Consider the following 20,949-nt stretch of genomic DNA (forward strand, 5'->3'; position numbering starts at 1 on the left):
AACCTCCAAAATGGCCAAAAACAACATTCAAACCACTTCACATGAGGAAGATTATTTTACTTAACGAAATATTTATCTTTAAAAACCCTGGCCCAAATCATTCTAACTGCACATCAAGGCAAGTTTTTTTAAATGGCCAGGGTTTTATCTTTGTAAAATAAGCTTCCCTGAGCCATATTTTGACTTGCTCACTCCTTTCCTGCTCTCACATAACCAGCAGCTAAACTCAACTTCAATGCACAGGTAGCCATACAACCCAACAATCGTGCTCCATACACGCAGCCTGTTTTATGTAAATGTATGTAAATATATAAGTATACGTGAATTTCCATCTAAACAACGTAAAAATGCATAATAGAGGGTTTTTTGGGTTAGATCGCATAAATATATAAATATGTCGTTAAAACCCGTCACCACCCGACACAGCCAACTAGTAAGGGTTGTCACATTAGCAGAACATGCCAATTCGTCAATAGTACAGCATACCGGTGTGTTGGAGAATCTGGCTGTCACCTGATGAAACTAGTTGTAATTACTGGCGAAACGTCGTACTCAGATTGTAAATGTTGTATGCTTGGCTCTCCAACACACCGGTGTACTGTACTAGTGACGAATTGGCATGTTCTGTTTACGTGACAACCCTTACTAGTTGGCTGTGTCGGGTGGTGGCGGATTTTAACGACATATATTTACGCGCTTTAACCCAAAAAACCTCTTATGGATGATATTGGTGGCGAAAGCCTACGTGTTAAACTAATGTCAAAATGCTTAAACCAAAAACATTAAATATATATTTTTCCTTAAATATACCCTTTGCCCTGTTTTTTTTGTATGAATGTGTACATTTACACGAGAAAAACATCCAAAATAAGTTTTAATACAAAACCATTAAGACTAATAACCTTTTTAGGTCACATGTCCCCAATGGACAAATTCGAAGAAATACACCGCTTAAAAGTATTATTTTGTACATTAATATGTGATGCGTGATATTTAAGGTCACCTGGTGACACCATGGTTTTGGACAAAGGTAGGAGTGAGTTCTTCTTTGTCACTTCCTCCATTGGGAGTTGATGTCGGATGACACAGCCGAGATAATCTATCTCCCCTGGGTAGAGATACTTTACCCACCCGAGGTCAATTTGTGAGTCACACTAAGTGGGGTCCACCTCATGTATTTGTAGGGGAAATGTTGCATTATGTTGGCTGTGATGGGATTAATTTTCTCCCTTTTGAAAAAGTGCAATCCTCAAATTCTTGATGACTTTCGTTGTTGAAGACAACGAAATAAAATGGGTTGAAAATTAAAATGTGCTCTTTTTTTGCATACCATTGTGTGCATTTATGTCACTCCAACTGCACATAATACAAAGCTTAGATACTCATTGACAATGGCAAGATATTACTTGCGTTCCTCTGTAGAACTTAAAAAATGTGGCTTGATGTTAAAGCTGAGGTAGAGGAGGTTGATTAGTTTGTTACTCTAATGTGCTCTTTACACAACATTGACCTACGCTGGCCATAGCTCAGCACTTATGACTCAGACCTAAATGCAGGTCAATTCACATATAACACTACTAGTTGCAAGGTATTGGGCAAGCACATCTAATAAACACATCTCTTATATCCTTATAGAGCCCTTAATACTAGCATTGCATGGTTGTCTTATATTAAGTTCAATTGGTAAATACACTTGAGTGGAATTTTCATTAAAAAAGTAATCGGTTGTATGTATTTTTAACTTATTTTGCACCAGTTTACAGTTCACTTATGGTTGAGTCTTTTTCTAACCTTCCTGGCTGGATTACTTATCCTTTTATATTTGAATGGCTCCCTTGTTGTCAGAATTTGTATTGTTAACAATCACTGATACCATGGACAACATTGCCATGCTGCTAACTCATGTCCTGTAAATTGGCCCCTTTTGTCAGTTCCAGAGCTGTGCAGCATTCACATATTTCCTGCTTTATTATTTTAACTTATACATTTTTCCAGCAAATGTTGTGTGATAGGTATCTCTGATTAAATAAACCATCTGTTATGCTGGATAGACAGCTCAGTTGTATTTTTGAGACTTCCAAATCTGCTAGACCATAAGTAATACACAGAGTTCATGATTCTGTCTGTTTGGACCATTGAATATCCTCTTATTCAGTTTTTGCCGGGTACTGTCTTTCACCCACACACAAAACACTCCTAATAGGGCAATGACCCAATGAAAGGGACTCATTAAGAAGTATTTTCATTCAATGATAAATGACATTATTTAGTGTTATTCTGTTTTTTTACTGTTCTCTTACAGATTTGCACTTACATATACATCACCTACATGCATCTGCACAAATAATTACAATTGTGATTCAGACATTAACATTGGTAGTTGATGTTCGGATTTGGATTGAACATGTGTCTTGCATTGCGCACGTGCATTTGTGCGTGCAGAGTGCAGTGGCGGTGACGCGGGACTTTGAGGGTTGCAGCACGCTCAGAAAGTACTTTGGGCAGTTGCACTATCTGCAGAGCCGTGTGCCCATGGGGGAGGGCCAGGATGCAGCTGTGACCGTCATCTGGTGAGTCTTCTTCTCATACCCTCTGAACCTCTGTATCTCAGTTTAAGACCATTGCCATTCAAGTTTACCCAAAATGTAATATCCATTACTGGATAAGGGCCTCTCCACTCCATGCAGTTTGTGGGGATTATGTAACCATACATTGCTTCACTTGGGTTGGTGAAGGCAGGTTGCCCTCTACTACCTACCATATATCCCACAAAAGCCTCTAACATACATAGTAGTCACCCATCCAAGCATTATCCAGGCTGTGTGCTATTGGGTCTATTTAGTCGTAAGCTAATGATATAACTGACATTTAAATATAATAATTATGAATTAAAATACAGTATTCAGGCATATGGCACACTCGTTAAGAGTGCTTGGAGTCTGAAAGCGAAAGTTAAGTTGGGGGTGGAGACGATTTGTTATTCCTCATGTGTGGATTTATTGAGGAATACTCGGTAGAAAACTAATCATAGTCTTCCCATGGAGTGACCACCGCTGGTTCAAGACCACCATTGGAGTTGTGTGCTGTTTCATTGCTTGTTTGAGCAGAAGACATTGACTGATTAAAAGAAAGTTAAATGAATTAATTGTACAATAGTCAGTCTTGCAAAAAGTGATAATGAATTTCAACATGTTCTCACCTGGCTGAACTAATACGTTGAAATTGGCACATCGCTCATGGCATATCAATTACATCAGGCACTAACATGTTTTTCAATTGCATTTGCAGGAAGGACATCTTCACAGGAAAGGCAGTGAAATATGATGACATACACTTTGAGCAAGCTGCTATTCTTTATAATCTGGGTAAGATGAAAATGTTATGATTATGCTGATATTAAGTGGTTACGCTAACATATTCCTTTAACATACGTGTGCCGTGACTCAGTCGGAGACAGGATTCTTAAGGCACCTTCTTTATTCTACATGTCAGGGAGCTACAAGCGCCCAACGTGCTTACACGTTAGTCAGACATCCGTCTCTTTCGATGGCCCTAACTGGCTCGAACAGTTGGCAGGCTGTCTAGCCAGCGGTGTCTAAGATGGTTGAGACGGCAGCGAAGAAGGTGACGAACAGCGACACAGTGAGGGGATCCACTTCCAGCAACAGCCCTGAGCCCCGGGCCCCCTCTTTATCCACCTGGCGTGGCCTCGCCCCACCCTTGCCATGCCCCCTTTTCTAGAACCTACTAGCAGGTTCTCAGGCTTCCATATCGACCCCTTCCTGGGCTTCCCCTTCGATCTCCTTCTGCTGATGTGTGTACTGCCTCCTGCTGCCAGTACCACTTCCCTGTCAGCAGCCCGCTTTATTACACTACAGGTGTATACACCAGTCACTTTATTACCTGCACTTGACACAGAGCACACTCTTATCTATCTTCCTTTCCTCTGACCAGTCTGCTTAGGAATGTCCGCAGGCCACTAAATTGCTTATTCACACAAAGGGCCCCCTTTTAGTGCAGTTATTTTAATAAACGTGAACAGTTATGATTAACCATGGTCTATTCACTGCTGGATGGATGAATATACCTCCTGCGAATGAGCTCATCTTATTGCTCCTTCTCTGTGGTGTGTCACCCTGTTGGACGTGCTCCCTCCTTTGGCTAACATTCCATCACCAGTCACCATCATACATCTGTCAATGTGTCTGCTCAATAATTTATAACAGTCATAATGAAGATGCAACTTTTAGTGAATATTCTATTGCACTTTAAATTCAAGAGTGGATTGCTCCATTTATCCTGCTTAGAATGCATGACAATGGGTGTATGCTCCCATTTTTATATTTTAATGTTATGTGAAGTGTTCTGCATAATATATTGTTCATATTTGGGCTGTTTTGTTAGAAACTTGCTGATAAAATTTTGGAGGCCTATTCCAGCTGCAGTTTCCAATTGCCATTGACACGCCCGGTCAGAAATTGGTAGAATGTACATTATTTAAGTTACTATATTGCAGAGACACTTGGGTTATTGCATTAGCATGGTGTGACTGCCATTTCTTTTTGGAATATATGTGATACACCAACAAAAGATTATTTGGGTTTTTCAGGTGCCTTACATTCCTTGCTGGGAGTCATGGACAGCAGACAATCAGAAGAGGTAAGAACTGCACTAGCTTCAAGATTTTGGAAGACATTGTCATTACATTAACAGTTATCAGTCGGCACACAGGTAACGTGAGTACGCACAATGAGCGTTTTCATGAAAAGTTTATCTTATCTTATCCATAATATAGTTTTTTTTTTGGGTTAGATCGTGTAAATATAAATGTGTCGTTAAACCCACACTACTCGACACAGCCAATTATTAAGGTTTGCTACGTAAACGAAACATGCAAATTCGTTACTGGTGTAGTGAGTCACTCAGAAACACTAATAGTAGGAGGCACTCTATTAGAGCCTTCACAGGTCCAGGGAGTAACTACACTCAGGTCAGGACAGCTAACAGGCTGCCTAACAACACCGAGGAGGTGAAGACGGTGACGAAGACTCCAGCAGCACGACGGGATCCACTCCAAACAACAGCCCCGAACCTTGCTCGTGGGTCCCCCTTTTATCCATCCAGCGTGACCTCGCTCCGCCGTCGGCCACGTCCCCCTTCTAGATCCTCCTAGAAGGTTCCCGGGCTTTATCTCACGTGCCCCCTCTTATCACCTTTATCCCACATCCCTTTCTCCCACTTATCACGTGACCTGCTGGCAGATAGGACTGTTAAAACAGCAGATCCCCTTCTCTGCCAGCATTCAGCGCTATGCGCCAAAGTGACCCATTCCATGTCACTACACTAATACAGCACACCGGTGTGTAGGAGAGCAAATCCACAACATTTACAATCCAACACACTGGTGGGCTATACTAGTAACGAATTGGCATGTTCTGTTTATGTGATAAACCTTTCTTATTGGCTTTGTCAGGTGGTGGCGGGTTTAACGGCACATTTATATTCTAGATTTTAAGTTTCATGTTTTCGCTGTTGGTTGTCCCCACCTGATGACGGACGCTTGTGTTGCGCCCGAAACATCGTGATTTAATTGAGTTATTTTCATTTAATTTGTATTTTTATTTTCACCTACGTGACTTTACCGAAAGAACCAAAGAGTATGGCACATTTATATTTACGTGATCTAACCCAAAAAAATCTATAATGGATGATATAAGTCACGAAAGCCTATGTGTTAAACTCTCTTATCTTAATTCATGCATATGTTTGATCGTCACATGTAATTTACATTGCTGCATAGACCATAGAGGATAAACATTTGCTAATCTATTATTGCCAGTTATCAAATGTGTGACTTATTCCTAAACACCACACACTGTAGTCAACTCGGTAGTGCTTACCATACATTAAACAGTTCATATTTTGGTCAGACACCCTGAGAGTGATTTCTCCATGTATATTTTTTTCCCGCTGCACAGGGAATGAAGGTGTCATGCACACACTTCCAGTGTGCGGCAGGCGCGTTCACATATCTACGGGACCATTTCAGCCATTCCTACAGTGCGGACACGAGTCTGGGAATTCTCAACCTTTACATCACCCTCATGCTGGTGAGGCACATGGCACTGTTTGGCCAAAGCATCTCAACCAGAAATAGTCTCTTTACAATGTGGGATGGATTCAGATCTTGATAAAAACAACTGAAACATTTGGAAAAAATTTCACCGAGTCGTAAATGGGAACTTTTGCACGTTTTGCATAACATTGTGTGGAAACTGCATTTGTATTGTGTGCTGAATGTGTGTGAATTTAGCACAGATTTAGAGTGAATTATAGTGCACCTTTTGTGGCACATGTAAATGGCATTGGAATCATAGTAAAGTGGGTAATGGCTGCTATTGGATATCTGTATTCTTGAACTCATTAATCACTTGTCTCTGAATTTTTATTTTTTACAAAAGGCACTTCAATTAATTATATTAATGTAACGTCATTGTCATTAAGCTTGTGTGGTAGCATCATACTTGCATAAATAGAGTTTCATACATTGAAGATTTCTATTTTTTTTTAAATTGCTACCTTTCTTCACGGAGTGCATATTTTGTATAAACACGTCTCATAAAGCAATAATTGGCGAAGGCATCTGCTGTGCATTGTTTGTGTCGTGTGGTCTGCACAGGGGCAGGCGCAGGAGTGTTTGCTGGAGAAGTCCATGCTGGACAACCGCAAGAGCTTCCTCATTGCTCGCATCAGTGCACAGGTATACAGCTTATGCATATCGTGAAGGTGGCTGGGTGGCTCGGAGCCAATGCCTACGACATAGTTCTGCCTACAACGTAAACGTAGCAACTCTTTTGAGGATAGAGGTTCGTATTTATAACCAGGATCAATACATCTTGACCTGGTCATCAACTATTGCAATGCAGTCTCATATAAAATTTAGTGACTGTGCTTAATTCAGCCACGCAAACACAGCTCTTCAAATAACCCTGACATTTGTCTGTTCACAACTCAGGAATATCTTTACAAAGGTCTTGCTGAGTACAATAGCCAAATTGCCCAGTTCCAGAGTTGGTTCTTGTCGGGTGTAATTACTTTGATATGAGTTGATTTTAAGCATGGTCTTTAATCAATTCAACATTCATGTAGCACAGTTTTTCCAAGTTCTCATTGCTCAAGCTGCACATTTGTCGTCTTTGTCTTTGATCATTTACAGGTGGCAGAGTACTACAAGGAGGCGTGTCATTTTTTGGAGAACCATGAGGTTTCCTCCCTCCTTGGCCGAGAACAGAAGGAGTGGAAGAAACAGATCCAAGTCAAGATCTCATACTTTAGCTGCATAGCCAATGTACGTGCCCACTTGTACATTTTTGGGAGTTCTTGTGTATTGTGTGACATTGCATGTAGGTTTGTGCTTCTTAATGAAAACGTGCTTCATTGTTGGGCCTAAAACAATGTTTCACTTGTGAATGTCCGCAGCTGTACATGGGGAAGCAGGCAGATGAACAGCAGAAGTACGGAGAGCGGGTAAATATTATCAGTATTGTTGCCTACAATGTACTGGAAATTACAACTGTGTGTTTGCTAATAATTTTAATATGTTCATATGTTTATCTAATTGTGTTTGTGAATAATTCACTTTGTAACAAAAAAATATGTTTCACTGGGTAGTGTTATTTCCTAATTGCTTATGCCTCAAAAGTACAGAAAATAGCTGTTATTTCTCACAAACTTTGCTTTTGTGACCAGGAAAGTGATAATTTGAAATTTACCTATTTTCAATGAGAAAACGTGGTGTGCATTTGTGTCTTTCGTTGACGTAAAGTCCTGGTCACAAAAGCAACGTTTTTGGGGAATAATAGCCATTTTCTATACTTTTTAGGCATAACCAATTAAAACAATAACACTTAGTACCCAGGAACAACAATTGTGTTACATAGTGATATAATGTGACGTTGTATTGCTAATTGTAATCTCTATAGCTTCTTTGGTTGTTGTGAAATGTATTTATTGGTTTGTCTCATGATTACTTGCATTCGTTTTTTTCAGCTTGCATTTTACCAGAGTGCACTGGATAAGCTGAATGAGGCTGTCAAATGTGCCAAGGTTAGTTGATGAACATGGTCTGCAATGTATAAAAGGAATGTTGTTTAGTTTTTTATCAGACTGATACCTTGCTCTATATGTTAATTAGTAGGGATCAATCACCCCAATGGTTAGCGCATTCCGTAATGAACCCTAGACCGGAGTTTCATTTCCAGCCATGGCTATTTTCACTGGCTCCTGATATCTGGACTGGACATGACCACTGTACCCCATCACCAGCATGCATAGACCAACATGGTAAGTATGGTTAAACAACCCCATGACCAATACAGAGTGGAGGGGCCTTTATCCAGTATTTAATTGCCATAAGGCTGTAAATAAAATAGGATAAAATATATGATGAAAGGGATAATTTTGATTTATGACAATATTTGTTGAAAAATGCATTAAAATTGACAATTGACATTTCCAAATAAATACAAGCTGCACTGTTTAAATGTATACATTAATAGCACAATACTCTCATTTTAATTTCAACAACTGCAAAAGTATAACGTTAAATGCAGCATGAATGGATGCACTTAATGGCTCGCATGCTAAAATTTATTGTGGCTATTGCATATATTTCCATCCTATTCTATTGTTTTTAGAATTTGTATAGAAGTCATTTTCATTGTCAATGTGTTGTTATCGTCTCGACAGGGCCAGCAAGACCCAACATTTAACGAAGCCCTGCAGTTCACTATGGACGTTGTTGGCGGAAAGTATGTAATTTTTAAGTCCTTTTGTCAATCCACTGCTAAATGAGGGCCCTCCCCATTGGGGAATAATACAGTACAACAATAGATTTTGCTGCACTGCCCTTTGATGACAATATAGCCCCACAGCAGCCTACTTTTTCATGGTGGCCATCAATCCAAGTACTTTCTAAGCTCAACTCTCTATGCCCCTAGTGGTTGATTGTTTGAACTCCACTTATAAAGACTCGGCCAAAAACGATTACCTGGTGGAGTGTCAATGTTAGTACAGGTAGTCCTCTACTTACGATGGAGATACGTTACGACGACCCCATCGTAAGTCGAAAATATCGTAAGTCGAAGATGGCTTAGCCTACCCAGGAGTCTTAAAGAATGGTGATAATTTCGCAAAACAGAGCAATTTACAGTACCGTACTGTATAAACGATATACTGTATGTATTTATTAATTACAATACTGTATTGTACAGTCAAATGTAAAGTAAAAAAAAACAAGGTCAATTCTTAGCCGACCTATATGAACTGCAATTTAATAGAAAGTTTTTTCAGGAAACAATCCTATCTGCTATAAAAACTTTTAACATGCATTGAACGTATGGGATCGTGGTAACCTTAAAATGAAATCGCTAAAGCTACGTATCATACATGCATTGAACGTATCGTAACGTATCATATTGTACTGTACTCACCAAGATTCTGTCCGTCGTCTGCATGCTTGAACTATGTTAGGTTGTTGATGACAATTTTGTCGTATCGCTATCGCCGTCGTAAGATGGAAATATCGTAAGTCGAACCATCGTAACTCGGGGACTACCTGTACTGGGAATACAAAGGCAACCAGACATGGTATCTGGCATTCTAGAGCTCAAGAGCAGGAACCATGTTTTCAGAAAATGTTGCACACTACATGACATCGTTGCATTGAAATGCTGCTCGGGTAATGGAATCTACCAGGCTCATTGAAAAACAAGTCTGAACACTTGTTATCGCCGCAGTCTTATGATTCCAGTCCATCACGACAGCAAGGCAGAATGTGAATGTTATTGCATTGCTTAACGTGCATGTATTGTTTCAGGTATAACTCTGCAAAGAAGGACAATGATTTTATTTATCATGAAAGCGTTCCAAGCTTAGACAACCTTCCAGCAGTAAAAGGTAATCTCATTATTATTTTTAACTTTTGACCCATTCACTGGCCTTTTATTTGTTACTGTCATGGAACACATTTATGGATAAATATTGTATGTAATTTTCATTCATATTATTTATTTTCAGTGTGTATGATTGAAGTGCCTACCATTTCAATGCAAGATAATAGAAATGGGATCGAGACATTAAATGAAGATTGTGTTACTCATTGTATTCCTCTCTTGCTTGACTCTATTGAAGAAAAACACCTACAATGCTATGCCCCTACCAGTGGCATGGAACCTGTGGTAGCGGTAACAATCTTCCGTTACTTTTATTGGTAGTGAGTTGACCTGACCAACCGTTTCACCATAATGGTTTCACTGAACCATGGTGAGCAGACCCATTGTAAAATAAAGGGTGGGGCAGTTGATGTTGATTCGTTTCAGCAATAATTGCGAAAATTAGGCCTCCATCTTTATGCTGCCCAATGGACCAACGTTGTGTTTACAAATTACTGTTTCAGGCTGTAATGACCAATTTGAATTTTTCATGAATTTAATGGTGCAACTCAGTCATTATATGCTAAGGGATTCTACAAAGTGTACATTAAGTAATGGCAATACATGAAAAAATTGATCGAGGATATATAAGCCAGAAAGAGCCTGATCTCCATACATTTAATTTCAACAACATTACAGTCGGTACATTACTATTCTTTTCAAAAGGTGTCTTGCTAACTAAATGAGAATAAAAAATATTTTTAGAATTGCATTAAGGTGCCAGCACAAAGAAACAAATTTTTCAAGACTATAACATATTCTTTACAGCCGAGCAGATCAAACTTACCTTTTTGCATCGTTGGTATCCTCCCTCTAGTTCAAATGCATATTTACGTAAGCAAGCTGCTTTTTTACACTGCAGATTTTAAGGCCCATAATAAATGGCAGTGTAATTGTACGTGTTACAGTTTGTGCATATGACATGTACCAACAGGCGCACCACTTGTAAAGGCCCTGCCTTTCCAGCCCACGGATCCCAGTGTTACCGGACCTGACATCCTTGCTCGTCTCGTGCCCATGGAGGCACACAAGGATTCCTCTCTCTACAGGTAACCACCAGCACTGTCATCGCTATGACGCACCTCCGATTTGTGTGGTTGGCTACGTACGGTGCGAAAGAAGTTCAACATAATTAATAAAAGACCAAGCACTGTTGTCACCAGTGGCATCGTCAACACCATAATAAGCCCTAGCATCACCATCACTTTTAATATCAGCATCATCGGGAACAAAAATACACGAGTACCACTTGTTGTTCATTACATTAATATATTCATACAGGCATGCACAGCACACATATAGGCACGAGAAACGTAGCAGTAAATTTACATTCTCTCTCCTGTATGTGTCACAGTGAGGAGAAGGCCAAGATGCTGCGGGAGGTGGGAGAAAAAATTGAAGAAAAGAATAAGGAGCTACAGTGAGCTGGATTTATGTCACTCCGATTAGTGTGTTTGTTCTTATTTCATCATAGTGGAAAGCAGTAATGCTGTCTAAATATGTAGGCCTCCCTTAGCCTACTCAGCTTTAGGTACCCTGGTGTGGTGTATAAACATCTTCACCAGGAATATAAAGGCAATGGTCACACCATGCCTTTTTTTGCTGTGCTGGGATTCATTGGTGCTGATTGGCCGTGTTGGGTGGTGGAGGGTTGTGACACATTTCTAAATAACGCGATCGAACCCAAAAACCTTTATTATGAACAGCACATGCCCTAACAGTCTATCTGAGTAAATGTTTGATATGCTATTTCTGCTGTTCAAGTAGCACTTAGATAACTTCTGTAATTTTTTATTCCGTACATAATATCATTGAACACCTTAATATAGCAAGTACTTTCGCAACGGTACCTTTTTACTTAATGTCACTTTTTTGTCCTTTTGTTATACAGATCCTTACACAACTTTTGCAAGAGTGGCCAGATGTATAGCAATCATTGTTTAAATACCAAATTTTTGATTTGCCCTGAAATAAATTGCTTATTAAATCAGATTTATCTTTGTACGAATACATTGTATATTACTCCCTTTCAAAAGTGTTATTCAATTTTACTGGTCTTTGCAGAGGTATTGATCATCTTAAGTACCCAACCTGAGTTTCCTAAAGCCAGTGGTGTGGCAGGCGGTGGTTTGTGCTAAGCCGGGTTTGTTGTGCAGGCATTTCATGGACTCGCTGGGCATTGAGTTGGAGCAGCTGGAGCGCCCCCCGGCATACGACCGCATCCCACAGGCACTCATGGAGAAGTGCGCGGCGCTCAGCGTACGGCCCGACGCCATCAAGGGCATCGTGCAAGCCATGCAGAGTAACCATCCCACCAACCACTGTGATCTCCATGTCCACTGCCAGGTGGCCAAGTGGTCAGCACACTCACTCTGACCCAGCGTTCTGTGGTTTACATCCAACCGCTGATCAATTATACTGCACTCTGTAGATGTTAGCATATTGGAAATACGCAAGCTCATTTCCATGGCCCTAAAACACCCCCCCCATGGCTTTGTTTATAAGTCATTGTGTGTTGGTACTGTGCTTAAACGTGTGTGTGTGTATTTACCGCCCTATGACCAAATCACTCAGAATGCACCTGATTTCTTCATCTCGGAATTGAAGCAGAGTTTAGTCTGAATGCTTTGATGGGTGACCACTATGCACCAAAAGTGCTTTATCGGCTGTGTGGATATGTTATGGGCAGCAGAGGGCAGAGGAGAAAAAAATCTGTTGTTGTGACTCCTATACTCTCACGCCTATGCTCCCCACTTTTACCAAAGAACCTGTCCACCCGGGTTCGATTCCCGCTCACAGCCAACACCAGTGACGATTATCTGAACCGGTCCTGGGCCTCCCCTAGGTCGACTCGGCCTCAAATGAGTACCTGGTGCGGTGTGTAAATATTGTCGCTCAGGAGACAAAGGCGGCCAGGCATGGTGTTGGCCACTCACCCCCTCATGTGCCATGCCAACCTTCATAGGTGCTTGCTAACAGCACTTGCTCCAACAGTCTGTTAAGACTATACAGGGGATTTTTGTTTTGTAGTAGTCATTGCACCACTATCACCTGGATTAAATTTCCAAACACGCACATCAACAGTAACATTGTTATCTGAACTTGTCCTGGGCCTTCCCAAGATTAACTAAGCCTTAAATGGGTACCTGGAATCGTTGCCAGCAATTGAGGGCAACAAAGGTAGCCATCCGGGTGGGGCATTGCATTTCCCTCAGTTATTGTGTTAGCTCTCGTATGTGCTCACGAACAGCCCTTGCCACTCGTGTGTATCCGACTAATTGCAGGACCTTTGTGTTTGGGTGTGTAGCACTGTCGAGCGTATTCACAGACGTTGAGGCTTCACTGAAGGAGATCGAGGATCAGCTTGAGGAGGACGAGAAGAGTGAGAACATCTGCCAGGTTAGGGCTTCCCATGCACACATGGGCAGCGTGAGCCTCTATAACCACAGCGAATCGTACGAATACACAGCTGCGCTTTACATAAAAAAAATTGAATCATGTGTATGTGCCTAAATTCTGTTTATTATATGCAGTGTTTCTATGTACCTACTAGTACCAGATTCCGATTTCCGCTTTTTCAGTAAATCATACTCTGGATACATATTTCCCGAGGATGTGTTTAAATTGGCTTGTTATCTATTTTTAAACAATTGTGTGTTTTGGATTGTCTGATAGTACATTTGTATTATTTGGTTAGTGTGTAACTCGTAATAAAAATGTGTTATTTCAAATTGTGGGTGGAGGCTGACTCGGTCTATTTTCCTTGTGGTCAATAATATTAGTACCACTTTGTGGAAAAGCATCTGGCCAACTTGTGTAGGAAGTGAGCTCTGCCATGAGAAGGTGAAATTACCACCACAAGCTCAGGGATACCAACAGAGTGTTGCTTTAATATTTATTTCTACAGAGGGAAACTTTTACTTGACTTCGGAAAGTATCAATTAATCTCAACACTCCTCTCCTATGCCCATCATCTCTAGGAGGTTATTGGACCTAGGCCATTGTCTAACATCATCAAGGAGATGAGCAAGGAGTGGGGCAAGTACATGGAGGCACACCAAAAGGCGAGCGTCACCAACATGGAGCTACGCAAAGCCATGAACCTACACATCAGCAATCTTCGTCTCATGAGCGGTCCTCTCGACCAGCTCCGCGCTGCCCTACCCATACCCACCACCACCACAGGCAAGTCCTGCACACACACACCCCCAGGTAACTAATGAACCCTGGTTTAACCATGAACCTTGCTTCATCAAAAGACCTTAGTACAAATAAGCCCTCACTTTTCAACAGCTGTGGCATCCTTGTATGTTCTGCTTACCGATGAGCTCTGCACTCAGCTTACTGACAGACACAGCCACTGGCTTACCAATGAGTCAATATAAATAAAGCAAGAATCCTACACAATCCTATACAATGCTGTGGCTGAATTTCTCGTGTGTATGTGGGGTGCAGCGGACGAGACTGTAGGTGACAACCTGAAGAAGATGCTGCGCAAGGTGGGGGAGATGCGTGAGCAGCGCACGACACTGGAGCAGCAGATTCGTGATATGGTGCAGGGCGACGACATCACAGGCGTGCTCGTCACAGCGGCACCTGGCAGCGTGCGGGTGGGTGACAGTGCAGCACAGCCGGTGTCCAATAATTACGCGCGTCTGTGCTTGTAAAGAGACCACTCCGCAGCCAAAGAGTAGAAGCCATGCATAAAGGATTTATAGTTGGATTGTGATTTGCAGTACGTCTGTTAGATGGACTGAACTTGTTGTCCGTTGCTCTGTTGTGTACAAGTGTGTGTTGTAGGGTATAGTCCTGGCCATACCAATAATTATGTGTTTTGCTGGCCACAGTAGGTGTTCTCTACCAGAACCCACCCATATGTAACTGTGTGTGAGAGTGGTGGTGCAATGGTTCACTTGACGTGGCCTCAACGTGCACATAGCCTGGCACAAGCGTCGTAGTGACGTCACCGCCACTTAGTGGCGAATAGCGGTTGTTGTTACAACTACAACCCTGGAAACCTAGCTTCAACCTAGCTTCAACTTCAAACATTGCACATCACCAGTGGCATTCACTGCATCTGGGAAAAACCTCTTGAAAGCTGGCATGGCTTAAAATAAGTGGTGTAGTCAACATGAGCTCTGCAGTGATGTGTATGGCTGGGCGTAGGTATGGACATAACACTTTATGCACCATGTTGGCCTTAATAACTGCTCGCTATCCAACCCTTTTCCATATGTCGATCAGGCTAATCAAGTATCATTTTGACTTTAAGGAGCTGTTCACCAAAGAGATGAAGAAGTACGATCAACTCAAGGTGTACATTGACCAGAATCTCAGCGCCCAGGAGAATATCTTGCGTGCCCTTACAGATGCCAACGCCAAGTATGCCCTGGTCAGGAAAGCATCAGAGGAAGCTGACGACAAGTGAGTGCAACTGTTCATGCTTAGCATGTGTAACATGTTCAGTGTAAATAAAACATGAAACATTCTAATCGTCTAAAGTAGTTACAGTTATTCAGCTGGGAGGCATGTATGTTTGGGGATTCTGGCTCGCAATAAAGAATATTCAGGAGCCGACTTAGTCCATAATTCCTCAGGAGTTAACAAACTACTTTCCAGTACTGGCCAAGTGCCTTGTCATTGCTTGAAGAAGGGAGACTTTGTTCTATTGAAAATTAGATAAACGTCTCGAATTGGCCCTTATTTGCATATATACCTAAAAGGATAGGTTGTGATTTGTTAACATTAGGATTCGCAATTGATGGTCCATATGAGATACATCACTGTGACCTCTATGCCATGGCTGGGAAAATGTTGTTAGACGTCAAAATACATTTTCACTGGACTATTTTCATTTGCTATCCTTATTGGACCCATGCGCGTAACCTTCAACAATGTGGGTTCAACCCCCGATGAAGCTTGGAGAGCTGAATAGCATTCAAAAGAACTCGCAAACACTTTGTGAAAGACCCAACGCAGAAGATCCATGGGTTTGATCTTCCATGAAGTTCATGGTCTACCCTAAACTGCATCCACACAAACCATGGCAGATGCGAATACTTGATGTACAAGTGGAAAAATATAAACTTTTCAGTGTACGACTGTGGTCATCCAGAACAGACCATACAACATATAATGATGCATTGCCCAATCCACAAATACGAAGGAGACATCAAAGCGATACACTCTGCTGCTTCTGATGCCATTGTCTGGCTTAACCACCTGAATGTAACATTTTAGTTGTTGCTGTGAATCTACATCAGCCAAATAATAAGATGTACAAGGCTCTTGTCCATATATTTCTTTCTTTGTCTCACCTGTTATTACCATTAGATAATCCAAAAAATCTGCAACACGTGTCTGATTCTCTTAATAGTGCCTAAGTTTCACACACAGTTTGGATCACAAACATTTAATGTAGCTGCCCCAAAGGTTTGGAACCACTGAGTTGTGTCTCTTGACATCTCCATTTTACCATCTCTGCCCTCATTTAAACTATTAAAATCATTCAATTTTAAGTGTGAATGTAATTTTCCAACAATTGCTATGAAGTTTATTTGTAATTTTTTTCATCTGTAATTTTAGAATGCTTTATTGTATGCCAACCCAATTTCCCTTGAAAATGAGCACCTTAACTCAATGGGTGTTACTTGGCAAATACACTTCTGATTATAATTCACTGTACTTTACAGATGGAATAATGCAGTGCAGGCGCTGGTCTCATCGTACGATGCCTATGAGGACTTGATAAAGAAGTCGGAGGAAGGAATTCACTTTTACAAGGACCTGGAGGGGAAAGTGACCAAGCTTTTACAGCGTGCAAAGTCCGTGTGCCGTGTGCAGGACGAAGAGAGGCAGAAGATCCTGGAAAGGTGGGTGGACTTGTGTAATGGAAAAGTGCGAAAATATGCAGAAAACAGAGTTCTTTTTATCGAATTTGAAACTTTAGTTTTAGACAGGTTCTTCTGTAACGATTGAAGTCATTCGGTAACAATTGTTGCCACATAACTCTTCCCCAACTTGGATGCAAAGGGATTTGCCCCCTGAGCAAGGATGCTGCCTCAATTCTACATGTAAGAGTTATGACTTATCCACTCAATCTCATACAAATGGGAGGCCTGCTCTGCATCTAATGACCTGTATCCTGGCCACATGATTAAGTATTGATATTTATATATGCATCCAGTAGTAATGCTTGTTTAATGAATAGCGACATAAGAAAATACGAATTGATCTGCATTATCACAAGTGAAAATAATAAAATGCAAGTAAAATGTACATATAGTCTAATTGTAACTACATTTCAAGATGCTGTCCAATATGATTAGATGTGTATTATGGGGAAACATAGACAACTATTGGCAGAGAAGTTGGACAGAGGGATTTACACTGCAGATCACCGATGGGTTGTAATTCCAGAAAATTTGGGCAGCAGCAGTGAAGTCACCTTCTGCAAGAATGAAGGTTGACTTGGGGTTTCAATAGACAACATGTAGTGATGATAATGGTGAATGTAATGTATGATTTTGAGAATTATAACTTGCATTCATGTCATTGTTCCTCAGGGAAAGTAAAAAGAAACCACCTCCTCGCCCTACAGCCCCTAAGCCTCCCATGAGAGAGCCAGACAAACCTGACTTTGGCATTCCTCCCGACACCGGGGGGGATATCGATATGTCCGACCTCCCGGAGGACCTGAAGAGCCTGCCACCAGATGTGCTGCGGTTAATAATGGCCGACACGGCCCTGGAGGAGGCTTCACTGCCTCGGCTTAACTCAGCCCACCGTTACGCCAACTATGCACACCCGCCATTCCACCACACATCGCCTCGTCACACACCTCAAGTCCCGGGACCCAGGGATAAGGCGCAACAGCGACCCTCAGCTCCATCCCCGAACCTGCCAACATATCCAGCTGCAACTGGTTCACAGATGGCTTTCTCCCCTGGATACGCACAGCCTCTACACCCGGGGACACCCCAGCATTTTGCTGGGCCCAGATATGACAATGGGCCCCACCCAACTATGGGTTCCTCTGGGTCCCTGCCTTCGGTGCCCCCCTTCGCATCCCCCTATGCAGGCCCCCAAGCTCCCCCTGTGGCTGCCGGTGGTCAGTCCTCGCTGCCCACAAGCCTCGCAGGCGGAGGCTTTGCCCCGGCTACTTCCGTGCCCTATCAACACGGCCCCATGCAGCCTCCTGCTCGCCTGCCAGCCTACCCCTACCACGTACCTCCACCGTACCAAGATGCTGTGCGGCACCCACAGTACACGGCTCCTCCACAGGGTGGTTACCCGAGTGCACCCCACAATCAGCATCACCCGCTCCCGCAGCAGCAACCGACACCAGGACAGGGTGGCTACCGGCAGGCGATGCCAGCAGAAGCCCACATGGCGCATGGGGCACATGCGCCATACATGCAGTCGCCCCTGCACGTGTCCTCACAGCCACAGCTGGTGCAGTATGGGCACGGCACTCCGCTTCCGGGTCAGTTTAGAGGGAGTGCACCTTTGCCTGGAACTGATCCATACCAAGTTCTGGGACCGGCACCACATTGCATGGTCGCTCCCCAGCATGAAGCACATGCTCAACCTCGCCCAGCTGCTCTTAGCGCTGGCTCCCAGCCGTATCCATACACTGTCGCTCAACCGGGCACAGGGCAGGTGAACCCAACTGATGCGCGTGCAATTCATCCAGCCGGTCCTCTCCCACCGCACGTGGCACCAGGGACCCTGCCTATGGGCAGCTATGCACCGCAGCATCAAGCAGCTCCTAGCGGTGGCAACTTCCAGCAGGGCCACACGTACCTGGGCCCTGCGGTTCAGCAGGGTCAGCAAGGGCCAGCCGCGTACCAGCACGTACAACCCAGCGTGCACAATCCGCAGGGCGGACAGTTCAACATGCCTCATGCACAGCCCTCGAACGCCCATCCTCTCCAACATCAAATTAATCCACCAATCCCGGTGTCTTCATCCCAAACTTCTCAGCCTGTGTTTTACCCCGGCTCTATCCACCCCACGCAAGTGACCCTATCTGCTGGAATTTCCCCCTTGATGCCGTCCACTGGTACATCCCAGCATGCCCCCACACAGCCAGGGGTTATGCCACATGCAGCACAGAGTCAAGTCACGGGGGGGATAATTCACCCCACTCTAACCCCTACACCTCCCATCAGCAACGCACAGCTTCAAGCATTCCCTCCGGCTCCTGGGGCCGTATTACGGCCGACGCCAGTGCCTTCCTCACCAGCCAGCGGCATGGTTCACCCAGCACCCACCCCAACCCCACCACCCATTGGAACGCTCCATCCTACTCCCACGCCCACTCCTCCACCGCTGGGTGGTATAGTCCCATCGACGGCCACCACCGCACCTCTACCGCCGGTGAGCGGTGTTCCCCTCCCCAGTACCACACCACCCCCTGCCAACTTGCCCCAGCCGTTGGGCACCTCCCAGCAATCTGCAGGAATAACATCTCATACTGCACCCTCACACGCCACCCCCTCTTCTCCCAACACGAGGCCAGCATTGCCGGGTTCAACGACAGCTTTGTCCGGTGCAGGTGGTGGTGGTAGCAGTGGCACCGGCAGCTCCTCTATCCAGATTTCTGGTACTGGTTCACACGGCCCCTATCAGCGGCAGAGCTCGGCCACGGATGACCTGCTCTCCACCTCATTTGATGGGCAGCAGTCGAGCCTGCAGACACGCAACTCCCAGCCGCTGCTGCAGCCCACCAGAGCTGACATGGTGGCCAAAGGGGTGAAGATCATTGAGAGGGATCCATTTGTGCAGCAAGATCTGTTGCGGAGACTGGTGAAGGAGACGGAGAGATTCAAGGCGATGGTGGAATCGATGGAAAGCCTTCCGGATGGCGGTGGTATCACGCTGCTCGAACGCAAGTGGAAGGAGCTGCAAGAGTTGCAGGAGAAGGATGTGCGGTCGTTCTCCATCTCCATCGCCAGGTGCTACACCATGAAAAACCGGAACCCTGATTTCATGCCCTTTGACAAGAACCGCGTTGTGCTGGCGTCCGGCAAGGATGACTACATAAACGCCAGCATGATTGAGGAGCTGTCTGCCTACTGTCCCCGCATCATCGCCACGCAAGCACCGCTGGCGACCACTGCAGCTGATTTCTGGCTCATGGTGTACGAGCAGAAGATCGCAATCATCGTCATGCTGGTGTCGGAGCCAGAGCTGGAGAAGGTCAGTGCCCACCCTGCCCAGTGCACGTGCACAAAAGCAATTGGGAAGTTTTAGCAACTGGAGAGATGCATACTGTTTAACGTGGTACATGTGATCGAACAAAGACGGATTGTTTCGTGCTGTGTAATGGTTATCTTGTTAGTGGCAGTGAGAATGAGTGTGTCAGTAGCGGTGGTGATGATTGTGATGGTAATAGCTCTGATAATATTGAGTGATGATGATCATTGCTGACGTGAAAACCTATTTCTCGATGAAAAACATTTCATCAGCTCTTTAACCTTATGCTGAGAATTGACGTCTTTTAAAATGGATGACTGCAATTGCATACAAAAATAGCAGTTTGATAGTCCTTGATGAATAAATGTATTCATATACACTGTAAAGGTAAATTTTTACACAGAAAAGCATTGTCTGCTCAGGTGAGCATGAAGCAGTGCTCTTCTTAATCATGGCTTTGATCCAGTGGTGAAACTATGCTTATGCCTATGGTGGTTATCATTCTTTTTAGTGCATGGTCACTGTTAAGTTTCTCTTCGGTTCTTTCGGTAAAGTCACGTAGAAAGAGAAAATAATAAATTAAATAATAGCATACGACGTTTCGATTGCAACACAAGCAATCATCATCAGGTACAAATGAAAGAGAAAACAAAACCTAGTAAACTTAAAAATATAATGCAATACAACACAGATAGTCGGCTAACATAACAGTCAACAACCCTACCTGGTTGATTACATTCTTCCAAAGATTGATAAA

General features: G+C 43.3%; 1 protein-coding gene across 3 annotated transcripts in view; it reads left to right on the forward strand.

Moving 5' to 3' along the window:
* Positions 1 to 20,949, forward strand: part of PTPN23 (protein tyrosine phosphatase non-receptor type 23) — a 29,520-nt gene that overhangs the window by 2,939 nt on the left and 5,632 nt on the right. For 2 of the 3 annotated variants that reach the window (XM_078603792.1, XM_078603793.1), the window contains exons 3-21: positions 2,443 to 2,570; positions 3,289 to 3,365; positions 4,610 to 4,659; positions 5,979 to 6,110; positions 6,680 to 6,760; positions 7,217 to 7,348; positions 7,480 to 7,527; positions 8,050 to 8,106; positions 8,749 to 8,810; positions 9,878 to 9,957; positions 10,927 to 11,041; positions 11,347 to 11,412; positions 12,149 to 12,294; positions 13,300 to 13,391; positions 13,973 to 14,177; positions 14,448 to 14,602; positions 15,265 to 15,416; positions 16,685 to 16,864; positions 17,558 to 20,195. In XM_078603792.1, coding sequence (XP_078459918.1) covers positions 2,443 to 2,570; positions 3,289 to 3,365; positions 4,610 to 4,659; positions 5,979 to 6,110; positions 6,680 to 6,760; positions 7,217 to 7,348; positions 7,480 to 7,527; positions 8,050 to 8,106; positions 8,749 to 8,810; positions 9,878 to 9,957; positions 10,927 to 11,041; positions 11,347 to 11,412; positions 12,149 to 12,294; positions 13,300 to 13,391; positions 13,973 to 14,177; positions 14,448 to 14,602; positions 15,265 to 15,416; positions 16,685 to 16,864; positions 17,558 to 20,195 — 4,596 coding nt within the window. Of the gene's footprint in view, positions 1 to 2,442; positions 2,571 to 3,288; positions 3,366 to 4,609; positions 4,660 to 5,978; positions 6,111 to 6,639; positions 6,761 to 7,216; positions 7,349 to 7,479; positions 7,528 to 8,049; positions 8,107 to 8,748; positions 8,811 to 9,877; positions 9,958 to 10,926; positions 11,042 to 11,346; positions 11,413 to 12,148; positions 12,295 to 13,299; positions 13,392 to 13,972; positions 14,178 to 14,447; positions 14,603 to 15,264; positions 15,417 to 16,684; positions 16,865 to 17,557; positions 20,196 to 20,949 lie in introns of all 3 variants that reach the window. The other variant, XM_078603794.1, reaches the window with a different exon arrangement.

Source organism: Lampetra planeri, chromosome 21 (assembly GCF_965212315.1).
Source record: "Lampetra planeri chromosome 21, kcLamPlan1.2.h2, whole genome shotgun sequence".
Taxonomy (NCBI): domain Eukaryota; kingdom Metazoa; phylum Chordata; class Hyperoartia; order Petromyzontiformes; family Petromyzontidae; genus Lampetra; species Lampetra planeri.